Source organism: Cololabis saira, chromosome 3 (assembly GCF_033807715.1).
Source record: "Cololabis saira isolate AMF1-May2022 chromosome 3, fColSai1.1, whole genome shotgun sequence".
NCBI classification, from domain to species: domain Eukaryota; kingdom Metazoa; phylum Chordata; class Actinopteri; order Beloniformes; family Belonidae; genus Cololabis; species Cololabis saira.
The window spans coordinates 924630-939676 of NC_084589.1; the positions used below are offsets into that span (position 1 = coordinate 924630).

The following is a 15047-nucleotide window of genomic DNA, read 5'->3' on the forward strand; positions in this document are numbered from 1 at the left end:
GAAACACTGTTAATTCCACATTCAACTAAAAAACATTTCAAGTCCCGCAGCTCCATCTCCATCGCTGAAATGCCGCTCCAATATTCACCACAGTTTTATTTCAAGCATGGTAAATTTATTTCTTTAGCCTATTGGTTGCTTCTCTGCAACAGTCTTCTTCTGCTTACTTTGGTTAATTTGATTACACATGTGTAAGAAATAACTCCAAAAAAAGAAACCAGCAACTTTTCCTACGTTTTGCAATAAACCTCTTACAACTGGCTTAATATCTAGTTTTTTCCTCAAGTGGTGGTATGTAAATATTTACATGAAGCCTGGAAGGGGTAAGGGGTTGATGGAGCATGTGCAGGACTTTTGGATTAACCCTGGGGAAACGCGCCCCCTGGTGGTGATTACAGGAGCTGCAATGGGAGTGAGATCAAGGCAGGGTGAAAAAGGTATAAAATTAGGAAATAATTACAGCAACAATCGTGAAGATAACAGATTCACACAAGAAGCAAAAATAAACAAAACAAACAAAAGGCACAAGGACAGCAAGGTACAATAAAATCAAAAGAGCAAGGACTGAGTTATGGATGAGTACAGTTTCTTGGCAACCCTATTCATATCATCAATCTTTTTCATAGATTTAAAGTAGTTGGTAAAAAAATGTAAAAAGATAGATAGATAGATAGAAAGATAGATAGATAGATAGATAGATAGATAGATAGATAGATAGATAGATAGATAGATAGATAGATAGATAGATAGATAGATAGATAGATAGATAGATAGATAGATAGATAGATAGATAGATAGATAGATAGATAGATAGATAGATAGATAGATAGATAGATAGATAGATAGATAGATAGATAGATAGATAGATAGATAGATAGATAGATAGATAGATAGATGGATGGATGGATGGATGGATGGACCGTCCGGACGGACGGACGGACGGACGGACGGACGGACTTTATTAATCCCTGAAGGGAAATTCAACTGTCCAGCAGCTCATCAAAATAATCACCAGGTTGATACCAAAAGGACTTTGTAACAGAGCAATTGAAAAAAAGATGTCCAATGGTCTCGGCCTCAGGAGAACAAAATATGCAGGGATCAACTTCCAAATTAAACCTTCTGTGTAGCAAATCATTAACAGGATATATAGCTGGTGCTATTTTAAAGTGGGTTTCCTTGACTTTAGGGGCAATTGGTGACGATATGTAAAAAGAGAAGGAACGTTTTCTTAAGGGGATTTCTATATTAAAATCTCCCCGGGGTGACTAAAGCTTGTAAACTGGAGCTGCAGGTGGTGTCAAAGCAACAGATTTGATGATCAAATAACCTGGTTTAGACAATATCATCAGAAAATAGTCATCATTTCAGCGAATGTGACAAAAATAAATGTACCAACTGTAACTGTAAGACAATCAGCTGTTAAATATAACAGTGTAAAGTGTTTTCTGTGACCCTGCAGGTTGAGGTGTCTCCTCTGCCTGAAGCTCTGTCCAGCTGTGTGAGACCAGACGCCAGAGTTGTTCCAGCTTCCAGCCAGTCCTGCACTAACTACAGAACAGACAGACACATCACACACGCCTTCCTGTACCCACCACGTAAGTGGACCACGACAGTTTACCATGAAACCACAGTTCTTTTAGTTACTGCCATGGGGCCTCATTTAAAATGGAGTGCGTAGGATTCATACTAAAAGTGCACGTACACCCAAAAGCCGAAAATGGTGGGCGCAAAAAAAAATCCGGATCTATAAAACCGCGTGCACGCAGACTTCCACGCAATGTTCTCTTTATAAATCACAGTCCAGCTGGAAGGTTGCGCAGCTGAATCCGCCTCATATCCTGCCCTCTACACGCCCACTTCATACCAAAAATGGTATGTTTTTGCATATGATTGAGCCTGCTGAGCATGCGCAGTGGCTTCCTGCAGCCTGTTCGGCGTCAGAATGAATGAGGGTGTCGATCCACGGTGTCACTGAATTTCACTGAGATCTGAGATGGAGATGTTGTGGATGAGGTGGAGGACAGGAAAACGACATTATTTTGTGGTCACAGTAAAAGTAGAAAAATAAATAGTAGGCTATAAAATACAGCGAGTGAGTGGCAGCACGCCGTTGCTGCGCGGAACGCCGTGAGTGCCCCGGCGCAACAGGCTCTGCGTCGTTTTAACGCAGGACCCTAATTTAGGCTTACACACGCACCTAAAGGTTTCACGTGCGCTAAAACTCATTATATATATATAAAAAAATCTGTGTCCCTTTAGGGAAGAAATGAGGGGCTCCGTGGAGCCCCTAAACGCTCTACGAAGCCCCTCATTTGTTCTCTCCTAAAGCGGTGGGTGAAGAGGAGGCAGCAGCAGCAGCAGCAGAGTCCTGACTGACGCTGAGCTTCACACACAGAGGGACACGATCAGCGCTATTTTATCATAAGTCTGACATATGTTGTGATATGTGAGGACATTATTAAGAGTATGACATGAATCTGGCTTCATTTCACCACCTCACAGCCTGCATCGCCAGTTCCCCGTGTCTTAAGTAAATTCTTACGGGAGGGTCAGGGTTGCCGTAAAGATAAGCAGATTTTTCGGTTAGTTTTTTCTTTTTAGATCCGAGGCTTTGCGTAGATGGCGGCTTCCGCAACTTTCAGGCGCTTTTTCTGCGCAAGCAAGCTTTATAGATGAGGCCCATGCCCTTTACCTATTGGCTTCCACGTCTCAACAAACCTTCAGAGGCTATAGAGGGTTTGTATTGACGTTTCTTTCCCACTGGACCAGCCCCCTTACTGCACTGAGTGGCAAAACATCAGCAAAAACAGCTGCAACTAGTGGAGAAGACGGGATAAAAGCTGATTATGGGCTTAAATTAGCGTCAGTTGGACTTGACAGTGACCCGTACAGTAACCCCAAGAACCAGTGGTCCATGGACATTAATATTTGGTACAGTTACCCCAAGAACCAGTGGTCCATGGACATTAATATTTGGTACAGTTACCCCAAGAACCAGTGATCCATGGACATTAATATTTGGTACAGTTACCCCAAGAACCAGTGGTCCATGGACATTAATATTTGGTACAGTTACCAAGAACCACTGGTCCATGGACATTAATATTTGGCCACGAATCCAGTTTCCTGATATTTATATGTACTTAATTTCTACGCCGGAGTCTTTCTGACACTCAGTGGGCATAACCCGCTGTGAAGTTACATCTGTGACGTCATGTGCATTCCCTCTATTGGTGTTTTACATAAGCACAAGAGTGTTTCTGCTAATAAAAAACTTTTGTCTTAATTCTGTTTAAGAATGTTATGTCCTCCTTATTTTTTTAAAACCTGCAATTTTGTAAGGGTGGGTAGACCGTTAACAAACTGCATTGTAAAAGAGGGTTAGTACCTCTTGAGTGTCCACTGTGACACAATATCTGTTGTTAGAGTTTGAGCTCTTAATACAGAAAAAGTGCCAGATCTTGGTGCTTTCTGTCAATTTACCCATCAACTTTCTATGATGTGAAAATGATTGTACTCCTTATAGATTCTCCTTGCCATATTTTTTTTCTTTGTTAACAGAGTTGTCATCAAACTTGGACAAAAAGCATGATGCCTTCCTCATCACAAACACCGTGCCCATGTACCCCACATTCAAAAGTAAGATGGTACTGTAAGTTTGTTTTCCTCGTTTCTTCTATTTTACTCCTTTTCACCCACGTCCTTTTCTCTGCCAACTCTCCTCTCTTCCCCCAGGGATATGGGGTTTCTTTCAGAGAGCACTGGTGAAGAAATATGCCATCGAGAGAAACGGCGTGAACCTTCTCGTTGGACCCATCTTTGACTACGACTACGATGGAATCCGAGACTCGGCTGAGAAGATAAAAGAGTAGGAGCAGTCCTTGTGTTTTTCATTGCAGAGTCTAAAAACAGCTGCAAATATTTACAGTATATTCTTTGTGTACACAAGATCCCAATTACCTTTCACATATAGAAAGAAATATTGGACTAGTATAACTTGAATAAAAAAGGGAGAGACAAAATTCTTGACTGGACTGCTTTGTTTTTTTCAGTTGTTTTTTTTGTTGGAAGGAAATACTAGATAAAGAGGAAGTCAAATAACTGCCACTAAAGCTGAAGTTCTGAACTTCCTTTTGCCGTTTGTTGCAGATACACCAGCAGGACGGTCCACATACCCACCCACTACTTTGTGGTCCTCACCAGCTGCTTAGACTTCACACAGACGGCAGATTCCTGTAACGGTCCGCTGAGCAGCGCTGCTTTCATCCTGCCGCACAGACCCAACAACGAGGAGACCTGCAACGTAAGCAGAGGAGGGGGGGCTGAATACAGCGACACCATATCACAAGTAACACCTGGAAGTGAGATGAGTAAGGGATAATGCCCGACCCGGTGTCCATTAACATAAATATATGGACAACGCGGGGCGCTTTGCCTCCGCAAATTTTATATATTTATGATAATAGACAACTCGAAGGGCCTTATCCCGCTTATACCACGGTCACTTACCAAAAAACATAAACATTAAATCAGTTATTCATGCTTTAATGTGTTTTCAGTGTAAATCATTAGTTTTATAACCAGCCACAGCTGAGCGGCTGAGCGACTATTTAATCTCTCGTCTGCAGCCGTTGGAACCTGGTAAGTTACAGAGTTTATTAACAAGCAATAACTCAGTTTCCTTGGTAACACCTGAGGGTCTGACTAACACCTGGAACAATCACTACCATCCCATAAGGTCCTTAATGGACACAGTGTTGATTCTGCAGTAACTAGGACGGACTTGAGATACGACGGGAGATATTGTAGTCTGCTCAGCTCCGCTCAGCTATGCTACAGTAACAAACAGTAAATATATTTTGTGGCATGGTGGAGAGGTTGACGGGACACGCACCTGTGTCCCATCCACCTGAGTGGCTGCCGCTCTCCACCCTGCCTGCCTTTATAAGGCAGAGCTGGACAGCAGCAAAGAGGTCGGAGGAGCTGCGGGTATGCTTGTGCACATGTTGGCCCGGTTTCCCAGATCAGTTAAGTAGTTCTTAACAGCGAAAGACTTCTTTCAAACCATCTTAAGGAGCCTGTGAAAGAAGTCTTTCGCTGTTAAGAACTACTTAACTGATCTGGGAAACCGGGCCGTTGGCGGTGATGAGTGAGAAATAAAAGGGTTCTGCACGAAACTCCGTGTCTCTCCATCCTTCGGTCGGCCCTGGTAGCACTCGCCCTGCTACATATTTGTTTCAAAGAATGATCTTTTAACGTTAGCTACCCAAAAATCCAACATTACCTGATACAAAATGGGAACCGCAAATCCACGTTTCGGTGCCTGGAATCCAGTTGTTTCTGCGTAAAACGATAACACTGATTTCTTGCTAAATCTATGAGTACAGTCGATCACACAACAGCTCTTTCCCATTTTAGATGTTTTCCAGTTGCTCAAACTGAAAGTTTACGCTGACACTCAGTCTTTCTGACACTCAGTCTTTCTGACACTCAGTCTTTCTGACACTCAGTCTTTCTGACACTCAGTCTTTCTGACAGCACATGCTAAACCCACGTCTGCTCCTCTCTGCCTCCCACAGAGCTCAGAGGACGAGTCTCGCTGGGTGGAGGACTTGATGAAGATGCACACGGCTCGGGTCCGGGACGTGGAGATCCTCACAGGACTGGACTTGTACCGCAGAACCACCCGGAGCTACACGGAAATCCTGTCTCTCAAGACCTACATGCAGACGTACGAGAGCGAGATCTGACCTCTGCTGGCTCTCTGGACTTCAGTATGGCTCATCTGTGGTGAATGTACGTGGTACGAGGTGGAGATTCAGTCATCGCCATGTCATCGGCCTATTTCAGGTGGAACCACCTCAGTGTGGGGGAATGGATGTCATATTTTGCACATGAATGTACAGAAAGAATTGTACAAAAACCCCCTTCCCTTCATGTGCATTGTGCCCATGCAGTTCATCAGCTGGACTCACCCCGAGAGCATCCAGCTCGCTGGAGAACTACAGCGCCGTGCTTCTCCTCATCTCATAACCGGTTTAAACAGCAAAAGGCAGTTTTTTTTAGGAAGTAAACAATATAATTAAATACATTTGAGTTTAGTGCACATTCTCAAGGAAAAACTTCTGACACATCGTGAACCTGTGGCTTTTTACAATGATATTTTATATAATATATAATCCATAAATGTGCGTAATAATAAAGGACTACAGATTTACTAATGTTATTTTATACTTTCAAAATGTGCATCTTACATAAAACATCTAATTATTTTAAGTAAGTATATTTGCCGGGATGTAAACTGTTTTTTTTTTAATGTAAAAACAAATGAATAAAAATTGTGAAAGCTGTCAACAGATCTGTCAGAATAAAAGAGATTTCATCATTTCATCTTTCAAACCCACCCATAAATGTGTTGAATGACATGTTCAGCATTTTCTCCCCATGTGCAGATATAATGTAGTCATCAGGAAGAGACTGCCGTTGTCATGTACGTCACAGTGGCACCAGTTTTAGATTTCACATACTGTTCCAGTAACTACCTCAACACCAATGTATAGGGATGGGAATTGAGAACCGGTTCTTGTTGAGAACCGGTTCCCAGTGTTTCAATTCCTTGGAATCGTTTGCCTTTTGTTGCAAACGATTCCCTTATCAATTCCAGTGGGCGGTAATGACGTCACCACGCACGTTGCGTAGTTACGCAACGTGCGCATTCGCGCCCAGCAGGAAAACATGGAGACAAAGCGGCATAAACGCTCGAAAGTTTGGTTACATTGAGTGCGTTTACATGGGAATTTTAATTCCTCTTTAATTCAGAATTAAAATGAAGTCTGATTTAAAATGAGTAAAAATGACCATGTAAACAACTAATTACGAATGAAAATGGCCATTCCGAATTAAACTTAATTCCGAAGTAAGTGGCTGGTTTATTCTGATTTTAAATCCGAATAGAATAATTTCTCGATCATGTTTACACTCATTCCACTTTAAATTAATCCCGGTCTTTCTTTCTGCTCGTTCCCTCGCCCGTCTGTCTCCATGACGCTTATATTCCTGCTGGGCTGGTTTTCCAAACAAAGTTTCAAGATGCAGCACGCGGTAAACGGTGGTCAAGAGCAGAGACCATTTATTTAATAAATAGCTTGGAGGACTTGGAAATAATTAAAAGAACAGATGGAAACAGGAAACATAAAAATTGTGAGCTTTTCAAAGTTGTAGCGGCTAAGTTTGTTTTTCTTCTGGTAGTTTAACTTCCGGTCCCCCCCCTATCCAATCAGAACCTTCCCAACCCCCAGACCTGGAGAGGAATTGGAGAAAGACCATCAAACGTGTTTTCCATGTAAACCACAATTCAGAATTTCTATTTCCATGTAAACTCGAAGGAAAATTGTTTTATTTTGAATTATTTGATTCGGAATAAATAATTCCGAATTAAAAAACATCATGTAACCGTGGCCATTTTACCAAAATGGCCACGAATGACAACAGGGCGACTTGCAATACTTGCAATGTGGACATTTCAACAAAGGGAGCAACATGCTAAAGCATACACCACATGAAATAACTTTTAATGAATGTCGCGTGTTTGATCTGTTTTGAGTCCGGAGTGAATCTTCTCAACCAGCAGCAGCGACAACGTTAGCCAGTCCTCTGCTGTTAATACTGCAGGTAACTAACAAAATAACACTTCCTCTCATGTTAGCTCATTTGCCTTATTGTAAAAGCTGCTATTACTAACTACTAACGTTAAATGAATCCCTTCTCATGCATTACATTTAGACGACCATGACGAGAGACATAGTCTGACCGGCTCAGAGGCTACAGTAGCTCCAGTTTACCGCTAGCTTCTCCTTTCATCTAGGCAGGGAAGAGTATGACCCAGGCCAGAATAGATGAATGTCACCGAGCTGATGCTAAAGTTGATGCTAATCCACCTGTTTTTTTCCTTTTTTCCAATGAGAATCGATAAGAGAATCGATAAAGAATCGAATCGTTAAACAGAATCGAAAATGGAATCGGAATTGGAAAAATCTTATCAATTGCCATCCCTACCAATGTACACAGACAAATGGGGCAGAAATTACTCCAACTACCACTGCAGTGGGAATTATTATCAATACATTATCAGTACAATTTCGAGAAAAAAGTCGAAATGTTGAGTAAAAAGTCGTGAATAAAGTTGAAATTTCGACTTTATTCTCAAAATTTTGACTTTATTCACGAAACTTCGACTTTGTTCTTGAAATTGTATTTAATCTCGACATTTCGACTTTTTTCTCGTAATTTCGACTTTTTTGTGCACAATAAAAAAAATCTTCCCCTCTCAAATATTTTATTCTCCTGCACAGCCCTAATACTCTTCCGTACGAAAGGTGTGGGTGTGGTGGCTAACAGAAAATGGCTTACATTTTGATACCTCATCACTTAGACCAAACTGTCTCAAACTCAGTGAAAACTTTTACAATCGATACCGAAATCTGTATGTATGTTTGCAGTCCGGGCCTGAACACATCTGCAGTGTAATAAACTCTGACAGATATAGCGGCACCTTCTGGTAGCAGGAAATTACTTTTTTTGAACAATGTAACCCTGTTTTCAGTGGGTAGAGCCGATCCACACCAGACCTGTCCAGGCAGTATTAAAACCCATAAGGGATGACATCAAAGTGAGAACCGTAACTGTCATTAACGCTGTCGCCATGACAGGACGGCGAAGTTTGGTGTCTTGCCACAAATCTTTAATATGCCATAAAATCAACACAGATTGTCGAATCACCCCCAAAGGTGAACTATTTAATAATTAACACATGGATATAAAAATATTGGCTGAACTCCATAGCACCACCTTTTGGTCAGGTCTACATTTTTCATCACATTATGTGCTCTATTTCCTGTTTCGTTCATCCAATCACAATATCCGCACATATTATTGTCATAAGGGTCTCTATTGACTGTGTCGTGTATCGTGGTCATAACTTGAGCGTAGGGCTGTGTGATTAATCGATTTTAAATCTAAATCGGATTTATTAATCAAGACGATGTTAAAAAAAGGAAAATCGGAAAATCGATTTTCCTTTTTTGCAGCTGGCTGCATTACAGACAGAGCTCGTCTAGTCATCTTTGTTTGGTCAAGAAAATTGTAAATGTTGTCACTTTACTAAACTCAAGGAGGATTTACAGTATCTTTCAATTGCACTTCATTCCCAATAGGGAAATTTGATTTGCTATTAAAAATAAAGATAAAATATTTGAAACAATTTATTCAATTGTCTTTTGTAGTTTTACCAAAAAAATCGAAATCGAAATTGAAAATCGGGTTTTCAGAGAAAAAAATCTGGATTTTATTTTTGTCCAAAATCGCCCAGCCCTACTTGAGCGTAGCCGCCATCCTACACCATTGAATGGGAAGTACCCAATTTGTGGTACCTACTCATTAAAAAAAAATATTACAAATCACTGGTTTGTCCTAGGACAGTGAAATTGTAGGATCAGATGCCTTTTGACAGGACAAAGAAAACAAACACTGTAACACATGGTGTCTGGAGAAGTCTGTCACTCTGTTTTACGTTGAAAGCACTGGAGAAATCAGAAGAATTCTCACAGTGCTGCTGGGCTCCCCCACGTTGGCCAGAGTGATGATGAAGCAAAGTAATGATGGCATCCTCCACTCCAATGACGGGTTAAAAGGCAAACTGCAGTGGGTCCATAGTTGAACCCACCACAGAGCGGAGGGGGCCCAGGACCAGTCCCTCAAGTGTCCTAATCAGAGGGATGGTGAGAGTCATCGGCCTGGAGCTGCTGAAATCTTTAGCGTCTTGAGACAGCCGTGGCAACCCCCTCAGCTTGAGGCTCAGATTGAAGACATGCTCCATAACTCCACACAATTCATTGCATGGGAGCTGATCCCGTTTGGTCCAGCTGCCTCTGCTGCTTTCATCCTCCTCACCTCTCTTCTCACCTGGGCTGGTGAGTCCAAATAGCTGTGAAGTGGGATGAGTCAGTCAGAGGTGTGAAGGATTAAGGGAGTTGCATTGTCCCGAGTGTCAATGTGAGGGTAAGTATGCACCTGGATTTGGGGAGGAGAGGCTGATTGATCTAATCCAGGCTCCTGACCAAATTTGGGCCCTGAAGCCTGAATTACGGTTCTGCGTCAAACCAACGCAGAGCACACGCCGTCACCGTGACGCCGTCGTGAACCTTCGGACTTCCCCGTCACTCCATTTCATCGCGGTGCAGTTCCCCCCGCAACCGCTAGTTAGCGATCTTTTCCTGAATGGTTTATCCGACTTCTTCCAGTCACAGTAAATCAAAGCGATAAGGACAACTATTGTGCAAAAAACCATAACAAAAAAAAATCACACATTCTAAACGAATAAAAGAGTGCTGAAAGTTCACGACTGCTTCAAACTAGAAACCGGAAATGCGTTGCTACCAAGCAAACCAATCACAGCCCTCTACGTCTGCGTGTGGTCTGCGTCGCCTCGACGCGTAGCTACAATTTTCGGGAGGTGCAGGTCAGTGACGGCATCAGTGACGGCGTCAGTGACAGCGTCAGTGACGGCGTGTGGTCTGCGTCGACGCGTACCACACGCTGAAGGCACGGCGTCGTTTTGACGCAGAACCATAACTCAAGCTTAAGCGAAATGTAATCTGGAGGCCCCCCCACCTCACACCCTCACCCCTCTCCCCATCCCAAATGTATCATAGCTACCACATGGCCGTATAACAAACATGCCATTTAACTTGACAACCTTTATCAATAATAACAAATCTACTGTACGTATTGATACAGTATTTGACTGTATGGGTAAAAAAAAAAATTAAACCTGAAATAAATAAATATTAAATTTAAAAAATTCAACTCGAAATAATAAATTAATATTAAATTAAAAACTTAAAACTGAAATAAATAAACAAATCTGAGCCACAGAAAGCCATCAATTACTCATCAAAAGAAAGTAACTCCCACTTCCTCAATCCCCCACAAAAAACTGAAAGCCGGTCTAGCAGGTCTGAAATCGGAGCTAAACATGCACGTGTGCCTTTTACAGATGCACACGGTTCTGTTTTCTGGATGCAAAGTCATCAGCGAGGTCGAAAACTTCTTAACAACATAAGTTGATATTAAACTACAGTCAATATGTTATATATTGGCCAAAATGTGTAGCTTATATGGTCATTTTTCCGCTCTTTTTTAACAGAGGTGGATGCATGGGGCGTTAACAAGGCTTTCATTAAATGTTCATCAGGGCTGCTGGAAAAACACAATCCTCAGTCCAGTGCAAATATATTGTCAATAAAATCAAATATTTGATACCAAAGATGAAAGAGTTCATGAAACAAAAGGGAGATGTGTTTCAAATGAAACAGTGTTTAAAATAGTTAAACACATTGTGTGAGAATGCCACCACAGCATACAATGAATTTCTGCCTCTACTCCCAAAGATGAACTGATGGTTGGAATGGGTCGAGAATGGTTTCAAGTATCATGAATTACAGTAATACATTTGAGAAGGATGCACAACAATGGTATTTGGAATTGAATGAAGCCACAACGGTCAACAGAAGCTACAGAAGTCAACAAAAATGAAAGAAATCACACCAGGTTCTGTGGGAATAAATAAAGCTAACTAAACAACATCAAGTCAGGTGACAGTGTTTCTAATGCACGCTACAAAACTTCTTGGTCACAATGCTCCTCATCTTCCTCTGTATGCTTCAGGAACTGAATAGCAGCTTTAGCCATGAGGCAAAAATGATTAGAGGAAAGACATGGAAGAAGAGGAGAAATGACTGTGCAAAAGGAAAAGGAAGTAGAGGCTACAACTGAACACTGAAATTACAGGAAAAACTGCAAAACCTTCTTAAAACATAAGTGGGAAAAGAACATCAAATGCTTCAGATGAGATGAACTCATAATATGAGACATTAAAGCAAACTCAACAGACATTAAATGTTAATGCAGATGAATTCTCCTCCACAGCAGGTACATCATTTCCTTCCTGTTTTTTTACGTCTTTCTTTACAAAGTGAAGTTTGTTTTGCACAGGGCCTGTAGTGGTGGCCAAGTTGGTTTCTTTTTTTCCTGATCAAAGTCTGTTATTTCCTTCATTTGTAGTTTGCAATGGAGAGTCCTGGAGACAAGATCTATCAGTATTTTCCCTTGTCCTTCTGTTGACAATATCTGTGAATTTGGCCCTCCGGTTGTGCTGTAGCTCACAAACCTGTCTGTTTCTGAGTTTGCACAGCAGTTTTCTAATGATGGAAGGCAAGTCAAGATCAGGAAGGTACTCTAGCAGCCCCCTGAGAGAGAGGCAATAGTCCTGCAGGGCCTTTACATCCTATGATTGGAGGCCATAAACAGGCTTTATCCATGTTGGCAGATTAGATATTTTGTTTGCTAACAAATTGTACTTGCAATAAAATATTTGCCTTTTAATAACCTCGATCAGCATTAATATGCTGACAGTTCTTCACTGGTGCTTGGGCTTAACTTTTTCTTCATTGTTCCAGGAAACATAAAAGATGACATTTGTTGTTTCAGTTCCTCTCAACTCTCTCAAAACCTTTAATGAAGGTGTGGTATTTCAATGAATCACCATCAAAGATCGGGATTGCTCTCTTTGGTAGAGCTGTTGTATTAACAGTGTTGTTATTTAATTTTGTTCCCTCATGATTCTAAGAACATCATTTAGGGTTTACAAATCCACAGCAACATTTGCGTTGAACTCTCGTTGGCCATATGAATCCTGGGGGTGGGTTTTAGGAAAACCCACCCTAAAACCTCCAAAACAGAGACAGTTTCTTCCCCCAAGCTGTTGCTCTGATGAACTCTCATCACGCATAGAGTCTCAGAGAAATCAATCACTGTGCAATAATAATAATAACAGTAATTATAATAACACAATCATATGCTGTAACAATGCACCTTCCAATAATCATATCTACATCATTCTGCTGCACCTTTCCCTTTTTAAAAATTGTATATGTTAATAATGTCAATAATAACATGTGCAATAACAACATGTGCAATAACCATATGTGCAATATCTATGCAATATCTGTCTACCTCACACACAGCCTACCAGCTTTTTTTGCACAATTTTTTTCACACTACTTTTATTTCTATTGCAATGTATATACTGTCTATATTTCATAATTATATATTTTTACTTTTTAACTTTTTTACCCCTCCCCTGCATGTGTGTGTTAAGTGTACTGCTGCTGAACAAGTGGGTTTCCCCACTTAGGGAGAAATAAAGGATAATCTAATCTAATAAGAGCTGTCATTTGTCCATTACCTATTTACCTACTTACTGTAGAGTGGGCGAAAATAACCAAATCAAATTCCATGTCTTGTCTGACCTGACCTGGCCAAATAAACGTGATTCTGATTCTGATTCTGGATATTCACTGGGTATCTATATGAAGTTTGTCACAAACTTACGTCACAGGGTTGTGGAGCAGTATCGTTGGAGCAGTGTCGTTGAACCAGTGTCGTTGGAGCAGTATCGTTGGAGCAGTGTTGTTGGAGCAGTGTCGTTGGAGTAGTATTGTTGGAGCAGTGTTGTTGGAGCAGTGTCGTTGGAGTAGTATTGTTGGAGCAGTGTCGTTGGAGCAGTATCGTCGTTGGAGCAGTGTCGTTGGAGCAGTGTCGTTGGAGCAGTGTCGTTGGAGCAGTGTCGTTGGAGCAGTGTCGTTGGAGTAGTATTGTTGGAGCAGTGTCGTTGGAGCAGTGTCGTTGGAGCAGTATCGTTGGAGCAGTGTCGTTGGAGCAGTATCGTTGGAGCAGTGTCGTTGGAGCAGTATCGTTGGAGCAGTGTCGTTGGAGTAGTGTCGTTGGAGCAGTGTCGTTGGAGCAATGTCGTTGGAGTAGTATTGTTGGAGCAGTGTCGTTGGAGTAGTATTGTTGGAGCAGTGTCGTTGGAGTAGTATTGTTGGAGCAGTGTCGTTGGAGCAATGTCGTTGGAGTAGTATTGTTGGAGCAGTGTCGTTGGAGCAGTATCGTTGGAGCAGTATCGTTGGAGCAGTATCGTTGGAGCAGTATCGTTGGAGCAGTATCGTTGGAGCAGTATCGTTGGAGCAGTGTCGTTGGAGTAGTGTCGTTGGAGCAGTATCGTTGGAGCAGTTTCGTTGGAGCAGTGTCATTGGAGTAGTGTCGTTGGAGCAGTGTCGTTGGAGTAGTGTCGTTGGAGTAGTATTGTTGGAGCAGCGTCGTTGGAGCAGTATCGTTGGAGCAGTGTCGTTGGAGCAGTATCGTTGGAGCAGTGTCATTGGAGCAGTGTCGTTGGAGCAGTGTCGTTGGAGTAGTGTCGTTGGAGCAGTGTCATTGGAGCAGTGTCGTTGGAGCAGTGTCGTTGGAGTAGTGTCGTTGGAGCAGTGTCGTTGGAGCAGTGTCATTGGAGCAGTGTCATTGGAGCAGTGTCGTTGGAGCAGTGTCGTTGGAGTAGTGTCGTTGGAGTAGTGTCGTTGGAGTAGTGTCGTTGGAGTAGTGTCGTTGGAGTAGTATTGGTTGACCAGTATTGAATTCAATTCAATTCAATTTTAGTTATACAGCATCTATTACAACAGAAGTTGTCTCTAGGATCTTTCCAGAGACCCAGAACATAAACCCCCGAGCAATTATTACATAAACAATGGCAGGTAAAAACTCCCCTAGTGGGAGAAAAACATTAAGCCAAACAGTGGTAAGAAAAACTCCCCTTTAGGAGGAAGAAACCTGGACCAGGACCTGGATCATAAGGGGGGTAGGGACCTGGACCAGGACCTGGATCATAAGGGGGGTAGAAACCTGGACCAGGACCTGGATCATAAGGGGGTAGAAACCTGGACCAGGACCTGGATCATAAGGGGGTAGAAACCTGGACCAGGACCTGGATCATAAGGGGGTAGAAACCTGGACCAGGACCTGGATCATAAGGGGGTAGAAACCTGGACCAGGACCTGGATCATAAGGGGGGTAGAAACCTGGACCAGGACCTGGATCATAAGGGGGTAGAAACCTGGACCAGGACCTGGATCATAAGGGGGACCCTCCTGCTG

General features: G+C 42.1%; 1 protein-coding gene across 1 annotated transcript in view; it reads left to right on the forward strand.

The window, feature by feature from the left end:
- The window catches only part of LOC133424401 (ectonucleotide pyrophosphatase/phosphodiesterase family member 2-like), a 66874-nt gene extending 60527 nt beyond the window's left edge, over nt 1–6347 (forward strand). The window contains exons 20-25 of the mRNA XM_061714974.1: nt 1463–1598; nt 3565–3642; nt 3739–3871; nt 4153–4306; nt 5583–5799; nt 5961–6347. Of these exons, the coding sequence (XP_061570958.1) occupies nt 1463–1598; nt 3565–3642; nt 3739–3871; nt 4153–4306; nt 5583–5753 (672 nt within the window). The 3' untranslated portion in view covers nt 5754–5799; nt 5961–6347. The remainder of the gene's footprint in view (nt 1–1462; nt 1599–3564; nt 3643–3738; nt 3872–4152; nt 4307–5582; nt 5800–5960) is intronic.
- Nucleotides 6348–15047: the final 8700 nt, after the last annotated feature.